Source organism: Mytilus edulis, chromosome 10 (assembly GCF_963676685.1).
Source record: "Mytilus edulis chromosome 10, xbMytEdul2.2, whole genome shotgun sequence".
In the NCBI taxonomy this organism is placed as follows: Eukaryota; Metazoa; Mollusca; class Bivalvia; order Mytilida; family Mytilidae; genus Mytilus; species Mytilus edulis.
In genome coordinates, this window is record NC_092353.1 from 16,127,479 (window position 1) to 16,144,766 (window position 17,288).

The window sequence follows — 17,288 nt, forward strand, 5'->3', positions numbered from 1 at the left end:
ATGTCATAAAAAAGTTTTCTCAACATTTTTTAGAATATGAGATTGAAGACTCTATGTGTCCATGTATAGATAAAATTGGGAATGGAAATGGGGAATGTGTCAAAGAGACGACAACCCGACCAAATGAAAAACAACAGCAGAGGGTCACCAACAGGTCTTCAATGTAGCGAGAAATTCCCGCACCCGGAGGCGTCCTTCAGCTGGCTCCTAAACAAATTTGTTTGTCAGCTTTTTGGTCATGAATGTTTGTCTCTAATATTTATTTAACTGTGCATTTGTATTCAGATATCGCAGATCAAATTTATTCGTTCATTGTGTAATCATACGTTTTTTGATTGAGTTAAATCTGCCAATTGATATTTTATCGTATGTTTTTCTATGTTGTGATGTTATGCTATTGTTTCGGAAAAAGGGAGAAGGTTTGGATCCATTAAAACGTTTAATCCCGCTGCAAATTTTTGCACCTGTCCTAAGTCAGGAATCTGATGTACAGTAGTTGTCGTTTGTTTATGTAATATATACGTGTTTCTCGTTTCTCGTTTTGTTTATATAGATTAGACCGTTGGTTTTCCCGTTTGAATGGTTTTATACTAGTAATTTTGGGGCCCTTTGTAACACAACACATGGTTATGTGGAATAGCATTTTATTAAAGCCCGTCTGGACCAGTGTCCATAACGGACGGTCTCCTCTATACAGTAAAATACACAAGTATATATACAGAATATAAACAGTGTCAAGGTTTCTATTAATTTGACCATTATAGTCTTAAATCAAAAGATACAGGGATGAATATCTATTAAGTTGACTTTAATTGACATGTTTTGACCAACCTGGAGATTAATGGTCAAAGAATACACATATTTTCCGTGTTTTAACTAATTGCTACATGTCACCACCTGGCCATGGTCTGCATGTTAACATGTTATATATAACCTAAAGGTCAATTGAACAACCTTTTACAAGGTCATGTTTTTCTTAATAGATATTCCCCTATTTTTATTTTATTCAATTTAATAAACATTTTTGAGAATATATAATCCTAAATATAAATATAAATATATATAATATATATTTATATATATTTTTTAAGCCATCATATTGTCACATTCCTCCCTTTCTTAAGAAATATAATTTTATATTTTAGTTAAAATCGGTGACAATATGAATGCTTGCAATTTCCCTAAAAACAACAAAAAATATTCATAAACAAAATCATTTCAAAAGTTCAACAACATCTAAATGTTCAGCAATGTATAGTTCATACAATTCTTGTGTGAATAACTAAGTTCGTAACATCAAATATCGGAACTTCTTATTTCTAGAAAAAGGTGCAACCATCAACTGCGGACCGTCTTCATAACTTTGACTCCAGTGAACTGCTCCTCTGATCGTCGTTGTCAACTCCAACAATCCATTTGTTTATCTGCAACGCCAATTCCCGTCATTAAGAAGTACTGCAATTACTCCGACCTGCATGTGATCCACCATCCATCGTCGAAAATCCAACTTGCATGTGATCCACCATCCATCGTCGAAAACTCCAACCTGCATGTGATCCACCATTCATCGTCGAAGATCCAACTTGCATGTGATCCACCATCCATCGTCGAAAATCCAACCTGCATGTGATCCACCATTCATCGTCGAAGACTCCAACCTGCATGTGATCCACCATCCATCGGCGAAAATCCAACCTGCATGTGATCCACCATCCATCGTCGAAGACTCCAACCTGCATGTGATCCACCATCCATCGGCGAAAATCCAACCTGCATGTAATCCACCATCTGTCGTTGATTTACTCCTAACTGACCTAGCTTACCTACTCTGTTAATTCAGAGTCCCTGACTAGGTTGCTCAGTTATCACCGGCTGAAACTTTACAGGCAAATCTACCTGTGATGCTGTAGAACGATTCCCTTTACCAATATAAGTTATGTGATCGTATAGTTTTATGTACATCTAATCGTCTGCGTTGTGTCCAATGATCAAAGCCAATATCCAATACTGGATAATGGTTCTTAGTGGCTGGTTCTTGTAATGGTGCAGAAGCTATTTTAACATCTCTGGAGGCAGTACCATCGCCCTCAACATTAGTTGACACCATTTGATCGCCACCAAGGTATCGTGTGACTATTTGAACCTCTCTATTACTAAATTCTCTTGGCTAAACACCTATTATTAAACTTAAGAATATTTTAATAACAAAATACCTATAAATATAGCAACAAAATGAATTAATACATTTACTAAATTTGATAGTTCAAAGTCGTCCTCAAGTTCTAACTGCTTTAATTTGAAAAAATTAAATTATCGATATGTTATCTATTTTAAATAAGAACAAAAAATAAAAATGAACTCAAATACCAAAACAATAAACTAATAAGATAAACTTTTCTCTAGTTAGGACTGAAAAATTATTTAAATAAGGTTTGACAACCAACCAACACTTTCACGGCACCAAAAATAACCACATGTAACACAACACATGGTTATGTGGAATAGCATTTTATTAAAGCCCGTCTGGACCAGTGTACATAACGGACGGTCTCCTCTATACAGTAAAATACACAAGTATATATACAGAATATAAACAGTGTCAAGGTTTCTATTAATTTGACCATTATAGTCTTAAATCAAAAGATACAGGGATGAATATCTATTAAGTTGACTTTAATTGACATGTTTTGACCAACCTGGAGATTAATGGTCAAAGAATACACATATTTTCCGTGTTTTAACTAATTGCTACATGTCACCACCAGGCCATGGTCTGCATGTAAACATGTTATATATAACCTAAAGGTCAATTGAACAACCTTTTACAAGGTCATGTTTTTCTTAATAGATATTCCCCTATTTTTATTTTATTCAATTTAATAAACATTTTTGAGAATATATAATCCTAAATATAAATATAAATATATATAATATATATTTATATATATTTTTTAAGCCATCATATTGTCACACCTTTATAGCTTGTTCTTCCGTGTTGAAGGCCGTACTTTAACCTATAATGGTTTACTTTTTTAAATTGTTATTTGGATGGAGAGTTGTCTCATTGGCACTCACACCACATCTGCCTTTATCTATATACTAGTCCAGTGATAATGAACGCCATACTAATTTCCAAATTGTACACAAGAAACTAAAATTAAAATTATACAAGACTAACAAAGGCCAGAGGCTCCTGACTTGGGACAGGTGCAAAAATGCGGCGGGGTTAAACATGTTTGTGAGATCTCAACCCTCCCCTATACCTCTAACCAATGTAAAAAAGTAAACGCATAACAATACGCACATTAAAATTCAGTTCAAGAGAAGTCCGAATCTGATGTCAGAAGATGTAACCAAAGAAAATAAACAAAATGACAATAATACATAAATAACAACAGACTACTAGCAGATAACTGACATGCCAGCTTCAGACTTCAATTAAACTGACTAAAAGATTATGATTTCATCATATAAACATCAGGCACAATCCTTCCCGTTAGGGGTTTAGTATCATACCATCATAACATATATGAGAAGAACATAACCCGTGTCATGAGTATATTTGATGTTTTCAGCTTATATATATATATATATAAAATTGAGAATGGAAATGAGGAATGTGTCAAAGAGACAACAACCCGACCAAATAAAAAACAACAGCAGAGGATCACCAATGCATATATGTTGCTCACTATCAGTAGATATTATAAGTTATATTGTGTGTTAGTGACCTAATACGAAATATATGGAATTTACTGACCCCATATATATTCTATTATGTAACTAGCACACCGTGTAACGAATTTAACTTACTGACGGATATTTGGACTAGAGGCCTATCAGAGTGATCAAGTCTTAATAAAATTGAGAAAGGAAATGGTGAATATGTCAAAGCGACAACCACCCGACCATAGAGCAAACAACAGCCGAAGGCAACCAATGGGTCTTCAATGTAGCGAGAATTCCCGCACCCGTAGGTGTCCTTCAGCTGGCCCCTAAAATATGCATAATAGTACAGTGATAATGGACGTCATACTAAACTCCGAATTATACACAAGAAACTAAAATTTAAAATCATACAAGACTAACAAAGGCCAGAGGCTCCTGACTTGGGACAGGCGCAAAATTGCGGCGGGGTTAAACATGTTTATGAGATCTCAACCCTCCCCCTATACCTCTAGCCAATGTAGAAAAGTAAAACAATAACAATACGCACATTAAAATTCAGTTCAAGAGAAGTCCGAGTCTGATGTCAAAAGATGTAACAAAAGAAAATAAATAAAATGACAATAATACATAAATAACAACAGACTACTAGCAGTTAACTGACATGCCAGCTCCAGACCTCAATTAAACTGATTGAAAGATTATGTCTTCATCATATGAATATCAGGTACAATCCCTCCCGTTAGGGGTTTAGTATCATACTATCATAAAATATATGAGAAGAACATAACCCGTGTCATGCCAACAACTGTTTTTTTAGAAATAAATGTGTTTAGTTCCGATGCAAAGACCCTATCAGTGAATCAATGTTAAAGCCAAAATATGCAATCTTTAATGACCTGACAACAGTATCGTAACTATATCCCCTTTTAATAAGTCTATTTAAAGGTTTTGTTAGTTTCTGAGGAGAATACTGACATTTTTGTGCTTTATAAAGAATATTTCCATAAAATTTTGGATGTGAAATACCTGAACGTATAAGATGTCTGCATGTTGAGTTATATTTACGAATTATTTCCTTATACCGGTGATAAAATTTAGTAAATGTTTTGACCAGTTTGTGATATCGAAAACCCTGGTGTAATAATTTTTCAGTAATACATAAATTTCTCTCGCTAAAATCTAATACATTGTTACATACACGAGCGAATCGTACAAGTTGAGATATATAAACACCATAAGATGGTGACAAGGGAACGTCACCATCTAAAAATGGATAATTAACAATAGGAAATGAAAAATCATCTCTTTTATCATAAATTTTTGTATTAAGCTTCCCGTTTATGATATAGATATCAAGATCGAGGAAAGGGCAGTGGTCATTGTTATCATTAGCTTTATTTAAAGTAAGTTCTACAGGATAAATTTCTTTAGTATACATACTGAAGTCGTCATTATTTAGAGCCAATATATCATCCAAATATCTAAAAGTATTGTTAAATTTTTGTATCAAATGTTGTTTTGATGGGTCTTTGCTAATTTTAGTCATAAATTGTAACTCATAACAATACAAAAACAGGTCCGCAATAAGTGGTGCACAGTTAGTCCCCATTGGAATTCCAATAACTTGACGATATACGGAATCTCCAAAGCGAACAAAAATGTTATCAAGTAAAAATTCAAGTGCATAAATAGTATCAAAGCATGTCCAATTGACATAGTTCTTTTGTTTATTGCTACTAAAAAATGATCTAAAAGAGTTTGAACATATGTACTCGCATTCCGACTTTTTAAATGCCCAGTTAATTAGGGATGTGAATTTTTTCTTAATAAGAATATGAGGCAAAGTGGTATATAGGGTAGAAAAATCAAAACTTTGAACAGATTCAAAATCACCAATATATGCATGCAATTTATCAAGTACTTCCAACGAGTTTTTGACACTCCAAAAGTAATTAATTCCACTATTTTCAAAGGCCTTATTTGAACAATTTATTATCAGATTTTTTATTGTACCAAGTGTACTAGTAAGTAAAACAGACAATTTAGTAGTTGAACAATGGCTGGAAGATGAAATAAATCTATATTTGTAAGGTTTTTTGTGCAGCTTCGGAAGCCAGTACATAGTTGGGACTTTCATTGTGTTTGGTTCTGCTTGTAAAGAAGTAGCTAAAAGTTTATGTTTGTTACAGATGTCGTTTTCTGAAAATGAAGTCAGTTGGAATGTTGGTGAATTCGTGATTTCCTTTTGCAGAACCTCTATATAAAATTTACGTCAAACAATAATGATATTATTAGCAGCTTTATCAGCCGGGACAAAAACAAATTCCTTGCCTAGTTCTGTTAGTTTATTTTTGATACGCGAAATAGGGTTTTTATAGTTTTTGTTGAGGGTAAAATGTTCTTTAAAATGTTGTATTCGAATATCAACTATCTTCATTACTGAATTAAAAAAAGAGTCCAAAGATTTTTTGTCAGCTTTTTCCCGTTTTACCCATTTCAAACAGTAGGCGCGGAGTGAGTCGTTGATGATATTACGACACTCATTCCAGTTAACAGTTGACGTGGGACGATATTTAGGTCCTTTACTGAGGAATGATTTTAACTCTCGGTCGCGAACGATGTTAAGGTCTCCTGTTATAACATGGGAAATTGGTCCATAGGTGTATTCTGAATTACTGCAATTACACGACATAGGTGTATTTTCAGTGATATTTACATCTTTACACAATTGGCTATAATTAAACACATATTTTCGGGTAGATTTCTTGTAAATATAACAAATGAGAGGGAGTTCCGTATTATCAAAATATCCAGGAATTTGGTCTTTAACAGAATGGTCGTTAAAAATACCGGCAATATTTACAAAATCAAAACCTTTATTGACATACTTTATTTTAATAAAATGTTTTTTATGATCTTCAGGGCGATCAATTTTTGGAAACAGTTTAGAATAACAATATGCCATTATAATTTGGACAATTTCATACTTAGGACTGTAATATGAAATTGTGTTGCAATCCTCTAAAATTTTATTTAATTTATTTATAGGTAAAGAACAAAGCTTGGTTAACAGATAATGTCTGCCGTTGTTTTTTGAAATGGAAATTAGGTCCGAAATATTTGTATGGTTGGTCCGAAATTTTCTTTGATTGCGATTTTTTCTGCGTCCATGAGAACGATTTTTACGAACAGTTTTAGAAACTATATCCAAAATGTTAACAGAATCGGTTCTTGATATATTGCCAATTCCCATGATATTATCATTAAGACCGAGAGGGTAGACTGTCTGTAATTTTTTAATCCAATTTAATTCATTTATTTTTCGTGATCGTACAAACTTGGAATGAGATTCACCAGGCTGCTTATTTACTACTTCTAAAGGTTGAACTGTTAAATATTTAATAGGATGACTGTGCTTCTTAAGATGTTGATAAATGATACTTTTGAATTTATTGGGTCTTTTAAAACGATACAGGTGTTCTTGCGTGCGTTTAGATAAATATCGCCCAGTTTCACCTACGTACTGAATACCGCATCCCGGTTTGTTTCATGTGAGTAAATAAATAATACTGTTTGTTTTTCAAGTAATATCAGTTTCAAAATTTAGAGAAAATGTGCGACCATTAAATGTGGACCTTACTGTATTGTTGGTGGAAAGACGGGGACACGTAAGTCATTTTTTGGCATGACACTTATCGATAGAAGGGTAACCACGATTTTTATTGTTAAAAACGTTAGCTATTGTAGTATTTTTAGATAAGCGATTCTGAAGATTGAGACGTGTAGATACCCTTTGAACGAGTTTAGTATTTAATATTTTTCCATTTCTAAGCTTCATATTTGTTTTTTGGTATGTAGATTTATTACAAAGGAGCAAAGACTGGCGTCCAGAATATGAACCATCACACAGTAGATTAAATTGTGTAAAAATGATAAAACTGTTCGGCTCAAGACGTCAAATGCTTATTGTCATAAGTTACCCGACAAATTTAACAAAAGATAGGGTATATCAAGGTAGCGACTGACGTATGACTAAATAGATGAATGGGGCTGAATATTAAAATACTACTTTTTGATAGATATTCCTAAAGCAATGAACATAGAGAAGTTCTCGCTCGGACACACACTCCATAATCTAGTATAATATAAGAGCATAAACCTTAAGCACGGGGAGGCACTCTACTGTCTCCACACGGCACTAAAGACAAACTCTGTAAAAAATAAAATTGAGAAAGGAAATGGTGAATATGTCAAAGCGACAACCACCCGACCATAGAGCAAACAACAGCCGAAGGCAACCAATGGGTCTTCAATGTAGCGAGAATTCCCGCACCCGTAGGTGTCCTTCAGCTGGCCCCTAAAATATGCATAATAGTACAGTGATAATGGACGTCATACTAAACTCCGAATTATACACAAGAAACTAAAATTTAAAATCATACAAGACTAACAAAGGCCAGAGGCTCCTGACTTGGGACAGGCGCAAAATTGCGGCGGGGTTAAACATGTTTATGAGATCTCAACCCTCCCCCTATACCTCTAGCCAATGTAGAAAAGTAAAACAATAACAATACGCACATTAAAATTCAGTTCAAGAGAAGTCCGAGTCTGATGTCAAAAGATGTAACAAAAGAAAATAAATAAAATGACAATAATACATAAATAACAACAGACTACTAGCAGTTAACTGACATGCCAGCTCCAGACCTCAATTAAACTGATTGAAAGATTATGTCTTCATCATATGAATATCAGGTACAATCCCTCCCGTTAGGGGTTTAGTATCATACTATCATAAAATATATGAGAAGAACATAACCCGTGTCATGCCAACAACTGTTTTTTTAGAAATAAATGTGTTTAGTTCCGATGCAAAGACCCTATCAGTGAATCAATGTTAAAGCCAAAATATGCAATCTTTAATGACCTGACAACAGTATCGTAACTATATCCCCTTTTAATAAGTCTATTTAAAGGTTTTGTTAGTTTCTGAGGAGAATACTGACATTTTTGTGCTTTATAAAGAATATTTCCATAAAATTTTGGATGTGAAATACCTGAACGTATAAGATGTCTGCATGTTGAGTTATATTTACGAATTATTTCCTTATACCGGTGATAAAATTTAGTAAATGTTTTGACCAGTTTGTGATATCGAAAACCCTGGTGTAATAATTTTTCAGTAATACATAAATTTCTCTCGCTAAAATCTAATACATTGTTACATACACGAGCGAATCGTACAAGTTGAGATATATAAACACCATAAGATGGTGACAAGGGAACGTCACCATCTAAAAATGGATAATTAACAATAGGAAATGAAAAATCATCTCTTTTATCATAAATTTTTGTATTAAGCTTCCCGTTTATGATATAGATATCAAGATCGAGGAAAGGGCAGTGGTCATTGTTATCATTAGCTTTATTTAAAGTAAGTTCTACAGGATAAATTTCTTTAGTATACATACTGAAGTCGTCATTATTTAGAGCCAATATATCATCCAAATATCTAAAAGTATTGTTAAATTTTTGTATCAAATGTTGTTTTGATGGGTCTTTGCTAATTTTAGTCATAAATTGTAACTCATAACAATACAAAAACAGGTCCGCAATAAGTGGTGCACAGTTAGTCCCCATTGGAATTCCAATAACTTGACGATATACGGAATCTCCAAAGCGAACAAAAATGTTATCAAGTAAAAATTCAAGTGCATAAATAGTATCAAAGCATGTCCAATTGACATAGTTCTTTTGTTTATTGCTACTAAAAAATGATCTAAAAGAGTTTGAACATATGTACTCGCATTCCGACTTTTTAAATGCCCAGTTAATTAGGGATGTGAATTTTTTCTTAATAAGAATATGAGGCAAAGTGGTATATAGGGTAGAAAAATCAAAACTTTGAACAGATTCAAAATCACCAATATATGCATGCAATTTATCAAGTACTTCCAACGAGTTTTTGACACTCCAAAAGTAATTAATTCCACTATTTTCAAAGGCCTTATTTGAACAATTTATTATCAGGTTTTTTATTGTACCAAGTGTACTAGTAAGTAAAACAGACAATTTAGTAGTTGAACAATGGCTGGAAGATGAAATAAATCTATATTTGTAAGGTTTTTTGTGCAGCTTCGGAAGCCAGTACATAGTTGGGACTTTCATTGTGTTTGGTTCTGCTTGTAAAGAAGTAGCTAAAAGTTTATGTTTGTTACAGATGTCGTTTTCTGAAAATGAAGTCAGTTGGAATGTTGGTGAATTCGTGATTTCCTTTTGCAGAACCTCTATATAAAATTTACGTCAAACAATAATGATATTATTAGCAGCTTTATCAGCCGGGACAAAAACAAATTCCTTGCCTAGTTCTGTTAGTTTATTTTTGATACGCGAAATAGGGTTTTTATAGTTTTTGTTGAGGGTAAAATGTTCTTTAAAATGTTGTATTCGAATATCAACTATCTTCATTACTGAATTAAAAAAAGAGTCCAAAGATTTTTTGTCAGCTTTTTCCCGTTTTACCCATTTCAAACAGTAGGCGCGGAGTGAGTCGTTGATGATATTACGACACTCATTCCAGTTAACAGTTGACGTGGGACGATATTTAGGTCCTTTACTGAGGAATGATTTTAACTCTCGGTCGCGAACGATGTTAAGGTCTCCTGTTATAACATGGGAAATTGGTCCATAGGTGTATTCTGAATTACTGCAATTACACGACATAGGTGTATTTTCAGTGATATTTACATCTTTACACAATTGGCTATAATTAAACACATATTTTCGGGTAGATTTCTTGTAAATATAACAAATGAGAGGGAGTTCCGTATTATCAAAATATCCAGGAATTTGGTCTTTAACAGAATGGTCGTTAAAAATACCGGCAATATTTACAAAATCAAAACCTTTATTGACATACTTTATTTTAATAAAATGTTTTTTATGATCTTCAGGGCGATCAATTTTTGGAAACAGTTTAGAATAACAATATGCCATTATAATTTGGACAATTTCATACTTAGGACTGTAATATGAAATTGTGTTGCAATCCTCTAAAATTTTATTTAATTTATTTATAGGTAAAGAACAAAGCTTGGTTAACAGATAATGTCTGCCGTTGTTTTTTGAAATGGAAATTAGGTCCGAAATATTTGTATGGTTGGTCCGAAATTTTCTTTGATTGCGATTTTTTCTGCGTCCATGAGAACGATTTTTACGAACAGTTTTAGAAACTATATCCAAAATGTTAACAGAATCGGTTCTTGATATATTGCCAATTCCCATGATATTATCATTAAGACCGAGAGGGTAGACTGTCTGTAATTTTTTAATCCAATTTAATTCATTTATTTTTCGTGATCGTACAAACTTGGAATGAGATTCACCAGGCTGCTTATTTACTACTTCTAAAGGTTGAACTGTTAAATATTTAATAGGATGACTGTGCTTCTTAAGATGTTGATAAATGATACTTTTGAATTTATTGGGTCTTTTAAAACGATACAGGTGTTCTTGCGTGCGTTTAGATAAAATATTTGGACTAGAGGCCTATCAGAGTGATCAAGTCTTCAATACTTTGTATTAAGATCCTACTTGCATTTGTCTATAAAGAAAACAAATGCCAACAATAGCACCTCTTTAGCTTTAAATTTATTTTATGAATTTATTTCAATCGTTCATTACATGTATTCTGTTGAATCCTTTCAGATTTCTTTTTCTTTTGTTTTGAAAGGAAAGTAACTTCGATATGCCAACAATAAAAACTTGTTAGCTTTATGTTTTATGAACTTATTCCAAACTTTTTTTCATCAATTTCTTCGTCTGTTGCATCCTTTCAGATTTTTCCTCAACACCGTGTTGTTTTTATAAAGGTTGTGGCATCGATTTTGTTTTGAAAGGGAAGTAACTCTTTACTAATCCCATATGGTAACTAACCATATATGGTAACTAACCCTATATTTTTTAGGACACCCTATATCAAATATACAAAGTCACCACGTGTAGTCCTTTAACCAATCATATCTCTATAAATCTATAGGAGGTAAGATAAAATATAATATTTATGTAATATCTCCGAAATAATGCAAACGCAACCGGACAATGTAATTGGATTTTTTTCTCTCAGTGGGACCTATAAAGTGGTGTTTAAAAACTAATTTCTTGAATAATAAGCAAACTAGAATAAAATGGAAAGCAATTCCTCTGACTCTTGGCTATTATATCATTATATGTATTACCTTATCCCAACATGTCGTGAGTAACTTAGCGTAAACAACTTGCATTGTTTGTTTGTCGCTTCTCTGTATGTCTATCGTATTTCGTGATTTCAAGCTGTATTATAGAAATTCGACAAATCCTCGTTTTTTTTTTTTATCTTTATCAGTTTTGAAATATAAAAAGCCTCTATCTTAAGATATGAGACCAGTCAAGTCAGTGATGTTTCAATATAAATGCACTTTTTGACCGTTTATTGTTATCACTTAAAAAATGCAGTTGGCATAGTTTTGAAGCATCTTTGTCCAGAATATTGCAGATGTTTAATGGTTGATAGATATTTTCGTCTGATTTTGTTAGCCTTATGAACTTTCCCTTAAGGTATTTTTGTAATTACTTTTGATACAATATTCAGTTTTTCCGTATATTAAACTATGTACTTGTACAAAGACAACAATGTGATTGATATCTTAACATACCAATTAGGAATACATATACACAGTAACATTGTAATGCTATAAGTAGAGGTCATCAGTGTTATATTTGTATTTTTCCAAGTCAAATTGATATGTCAAACATCAAGGATTTTGATTCATTATTTACAATAATTGGAGATTTTGGACCATACCAAAAGAAAGTATACTTGGCATTATGTATGATTCCACTGATAAGTTGTTTTCACATGCTTTTATCTGTATTTATTCTTGCTGCACCAGAACATAGGTAAGTACAGCGATATAATGGCTGGGTTGATATATAAAATTATGACTGTTCAGAGATTTGTCACCTCAGTAATGCAATAATACTGTTGTTTTACTCTATGCCATTTAAACTCTTCTTGAGTAGCAGTCCATTTATGTGTATACATCTGATGAGTAATGCCTTTTTCAACTGGTTTTTATAGTTTGTTCTTAATATAATGTGCTGTACTTCCGTTGTGCTGTTACACCTCTGTTCCATGTAAGGGGGAAAGAAGTGAGAGCGTTCACACAGATGTTTTAATGTTTAACCCCGACACATTTCATGTGCCTGTTCCATGCAAGCCTGTAGTCCAGTGGTGGTTGTCGTTGGTTCATGTCAGCTATATTTGTTCGCTGTAAATTGTTTTGTCATTAATTATGCCATTGTAGTTTTTCTGAATTGAATTGTTTCATATTTCTTGTCGGGTTATTTTATAGTAGACTATATAGTATTGTTTTTTCTCATTGTTGAAGGCCGTATGGATGCCTATAGTTAGAATCATTGACAATATACCCAAAGCACAAAATAAACATCGCTGAATCATCTCACTTATTGTTTACGTGCTCCATGATTCTGTGTTGATTGCTAGTCATATTCAAAATCACTATTAAAGCTTCTGCAAAAAGTAAAAACCGCGAAAGTTAGTCAGCAGGCAAAGTTTTCTATCAACAATAAATAAATCAAATATTGATTCTTAATTAATCAATATAAAAAAGCGCAAACAAAGTATATAGTATATTCGCATGCATTGGTTTAATAATTCCCAGCCTACATGAACAGTTATAACACAATTCCAGACATTCATTAAAAATCTTATTTTAGGTGCGCATTGCCTGGATGGTCAAATGATACATTTGAAATCCAAAACGAGGCTCATCGTCAGATGATCAACTTGATGATTCCTGATTCCACGGATGAAACGTTGAAATATTCACAGTGCAAGTTAATCAAGAACAATATTTCTGTATCTTGTAACCGATGGGTTTACGACAAATCTATATTCAAATCAACATTCACAAGTGAGGTAAGAAATCTAAGGTTACATGTACATGAACTTTATTGGTGGTTAAAAAAGTTTCCATTTTAATCATTATTGTTGCTCTGTTTTGGCCTTATAATGTGTTTGAGATCAATTTCGATTTTAAATTTTCAAATTGTTTATCACTAAGATCCCGTATAGACTTTAATATTCCTGAACAGTTTCACTCATACTTATTGTTGAATCCATGATGTTTACATTTCTAAAAAAATAACGTCAACTTGTCACAGACATTGAAATAAATAAAAACACGTGACAAAAATTTAAGCGTCCGAAATGCTTAAACGGATTCATGTACAGTAACAACAGCAACGCTCACCACTCAAAACAATTAAAGCTAAGGATGTTTAGATAGAGATAAGAAGGTGTGGTATGAGTGCCATCCAAGTAACAATTTGTAAAAGTAAATCATCGACTGCCATCAACATGGAGCCTTGGCTTACACCACACAGGAAGCTTAGGCGGCCCCAAAAAATGAGCTTGCTATATTGTTTTGCTCTCGGCTTTTTCGTCGTATGTTTGTGTGTTATGAATTTTCCATGTTTGGTTACTGTTTTGTTTTGTCAACAAAAAATATGTTCCAAACACTGAATTTTGAATAATAAATTTACAGATAATTATAATAGTAATCAATATTTTACATACAGTTCCGAAGATGTTTGATTTGAACATCTAACTTCTGTGACATGCCATTATAGATCATTATACCTTTCAGCAAAATTTGGTATGTACGGACGAGTTAAGAACATCGCATGCGTCAATGATATTTTTTGGTGGTGTACTAGCAGGGGCATTTGGTCTTGGTACACTGTCAGATATGTAAGTATTATATATTACTTTTTCCACCAAGTTTCTTAGAAATGTACTCATGCTGTTTGGAATTACAACAATATCAAATAAGTATTGCAAAAAATAGCTTGCATGTTCAAAAACTGTTTACATTTACAAAACCAATCTGAAAGTTGCCAAAAACAACAGATGTCGGAACAAAGATCAATTATAAGAAACACAACAGGTAGCTATACTGAAGACAAGAACATTTGAACTACATTGCATTTTGCTCAAATGTGCGACACAAGAATTCCAGTGCCCTTTGAATGTGTAGTTTCAATGAGGACTTACTACTTTGCTTCTGGGAAATGAAATAAATTTTCCGATTGAATAGAAGAATCGAATGACTACGTAAATATGGTCAGAAACCAATCATTCTAAAATCATCTGCATGATAAAAATACTGTTTGTGTTTTTTTCCTGTAGTTTTTTTTGTACAATATGGAAGCAGTATAGTATAGAATAGAATAGAATAGAATATTTTTATTTCCCAAATTACAGGGCCCATAAAGGGCATAAAATCAGATACAATTGATTTACATAATTGGTAACAACAACAATAGAGGCATATACATATATATTTTGAATATAAGCATTGGTCAGAATCAAGCTAAAAACCACATATATATTGTGAATAAAAGAATAATAAAATTACATTATACATGTATATGTATTTATTCTCAAATTATTTACTTGACTTGGTGTCAGTGTTCATACCTGATCTCCTTAATTCAAAACAGTCACAAATATAACAGCCCAGTTTTCCCATAAGAGTAACATTTTCTTGGGTCAAGATATATATATGTCAATTGATATGTTCCTGGTACAATCGACAATAAATTACAGTTGATGTGTTCGTCCGGAAAGTTTGACAAAGTAACAGGAACAAACTTATTATACATGCCAAGTTTACTAGTAAATAGAGCAGGGAAACAGGCGACCCCTTTATCTGGTAAATGACGTTACAAAGGCGCACAAAATTGACGATTTTTTCCGGTTATGGACTAACTCGAAAGAGGTTTATTGGTTCATATAACTGCAGTTTTAAGAATAACTTTTTACAAAGATACTCTTTGCAGGAAGAAATGGTAACAGAACCAATACATCATTATAAATTTTTTTATTTGACAGTGTATCTCTATTTCTAAAACTATTTCTTCTTTTTTTAAGGATAGGAAGAAAAAAGACGTTATACATGTCGAGTTGGCTACTTTTGATATCTACAATGGCTGTAGCATGGGCACCCTCGTTCTGGGTGTTTTGTGTATTAAGATTCATTGTTGGGTTTTCTTGTGCTGGATTATTTATGACTGCCTTTGTTCTAGGTAAGTATAAAGATTATTATATCAAATGAAAAACTTAAAATACTGATAACGGCTATTGCTAATTCAATTTCTAAAGAGTAAATTTTTAACAGACGTTGATGAAGTCTGATGATATATCGCTAGTCTTTGTTGCGGAGAATGAAACATCTGTGCGTTTTTTACTTAATTTGTTTAGCATAACTTGAAACCTAAGATATGTATGTACATAAGCTTTGTTATTACTGTATAAGGATCACGATTTGTCTATGTCCTTGCCCTTAATGGTCTAAAATATTTTGTGTAATATCATTCTGCGTCCATGTCAACCTTCATTGCTTATTTTAATAGCATTTTAATTTCTATCGACATATTAACACATTCCATTCTTTAAATTTGAGTTGAGTGTGCTCTGTGTTGAAGGAATCATTGTGGCTTTGAGACGAATATCTAAATTTCAAGTGCAATCAACAGTCGACGTCTTTGAAAAGGTCAGCAATTCCTGCTTCACTAGTGATACCTGTCGTGATACTCCAAATACAGTGATAAGGCGTTAACGAACTTAAAAACGTGTTTTTTCTAACCTAATAATTTAATAATTCCTAATTTGACAATGTTTATAAGTTAAAAGGGCTAATGGATGACTGTTTTATCCCCAGCGACAACATAAAACCTCTTTTTGAGTTAATGTTTTATACATGATGAAATGATAAATCAGTCTTTTATCAATAACAATGTATCCTTTTAGGCATGGAGATAGTTGGGCCTTCAAAACGTGTTTGGGCTGGTGTTGTAATAGAATATTTCTTTGCGATTGGTCTTGTTGTTCTAGCTGGGATTGCCTACGCCATTAGAGAATGGAAGTATATAGAAATAGCTGTGTCAGTACCGTCAGTATTCTTTCTGTTATATTGGTGGTGAGTTATAAATGATGTAATTCTGATGCATATTGTTTCAAAACTCGAATTGACGGGACAATTCATTTCGTCGGTTAATCTGTAGTAAATTATACGTTATCCTACATATGCTTTGTAAATATAAAAGCAAATGGAACTAAAGCCAAAAATACTTAATTCATATTCTTAGCTAATACTGCTAATAAATTGTTTTCTTTCATGTTTGTGTTTTTTGAAGATTTACATTGATACGCGATTTCATGTGTTTATGAAACTCAAATGCACATGCATTTAATATATGCAAGTTAACTGTATGAAATTGAATTCAATGGGTTTCAATGGGCATTAATTGCATATACAATTAGCATCAAAATATTCAGTTTATTTGCTAAACATCTACCCTACATCAACAACAAAAATGTTGTTGTCCCTGAACAATACGCTTTTGTTTTTTGTTTTTGTTTTGTGTAAACATTAGACCTTAAATGTTTTGATAGTAGACTTGTTATTGACAGTTCACTCAGAAACCCAATATATACTTCCACGTTACCTTTTAAAAAGCATAATTCCAATGAATGATATGTCTTTTGATATTCT

General features: G+C 32.7%; 1 protein-coding gene across 1 annotated transcript in view; it reads left to right on the forward strand.

Annotated features, from left to right (window-relative positions):
• Positions 1-17,288, forward strand: part of LOC139492613 (uncharacterized) — a 50,318-nt gene that overhangs the window by 16,336 nt on the left and 16,694 nt on the right. The window contains exons 2-5 of the mRNA XM_071280762.1: positions 13,447-13,648; positions 14,379-14,482; positions 15,665-15,819; positions 16,544-16,712. Of these exons, the coding sequence (XP_071136863.1) occupies positions 13,447-13,648; positions 14,379-14,482; positions 15,665-15,819; positions 16,544-16,712 (630 nt within the window). The remainder of the gene's footprint in view (positions 1-13,446; positions 13,649-14,378; positions 14,483-15,664; positions 15,820-16,543; positions 16,713-17,288) is intronic.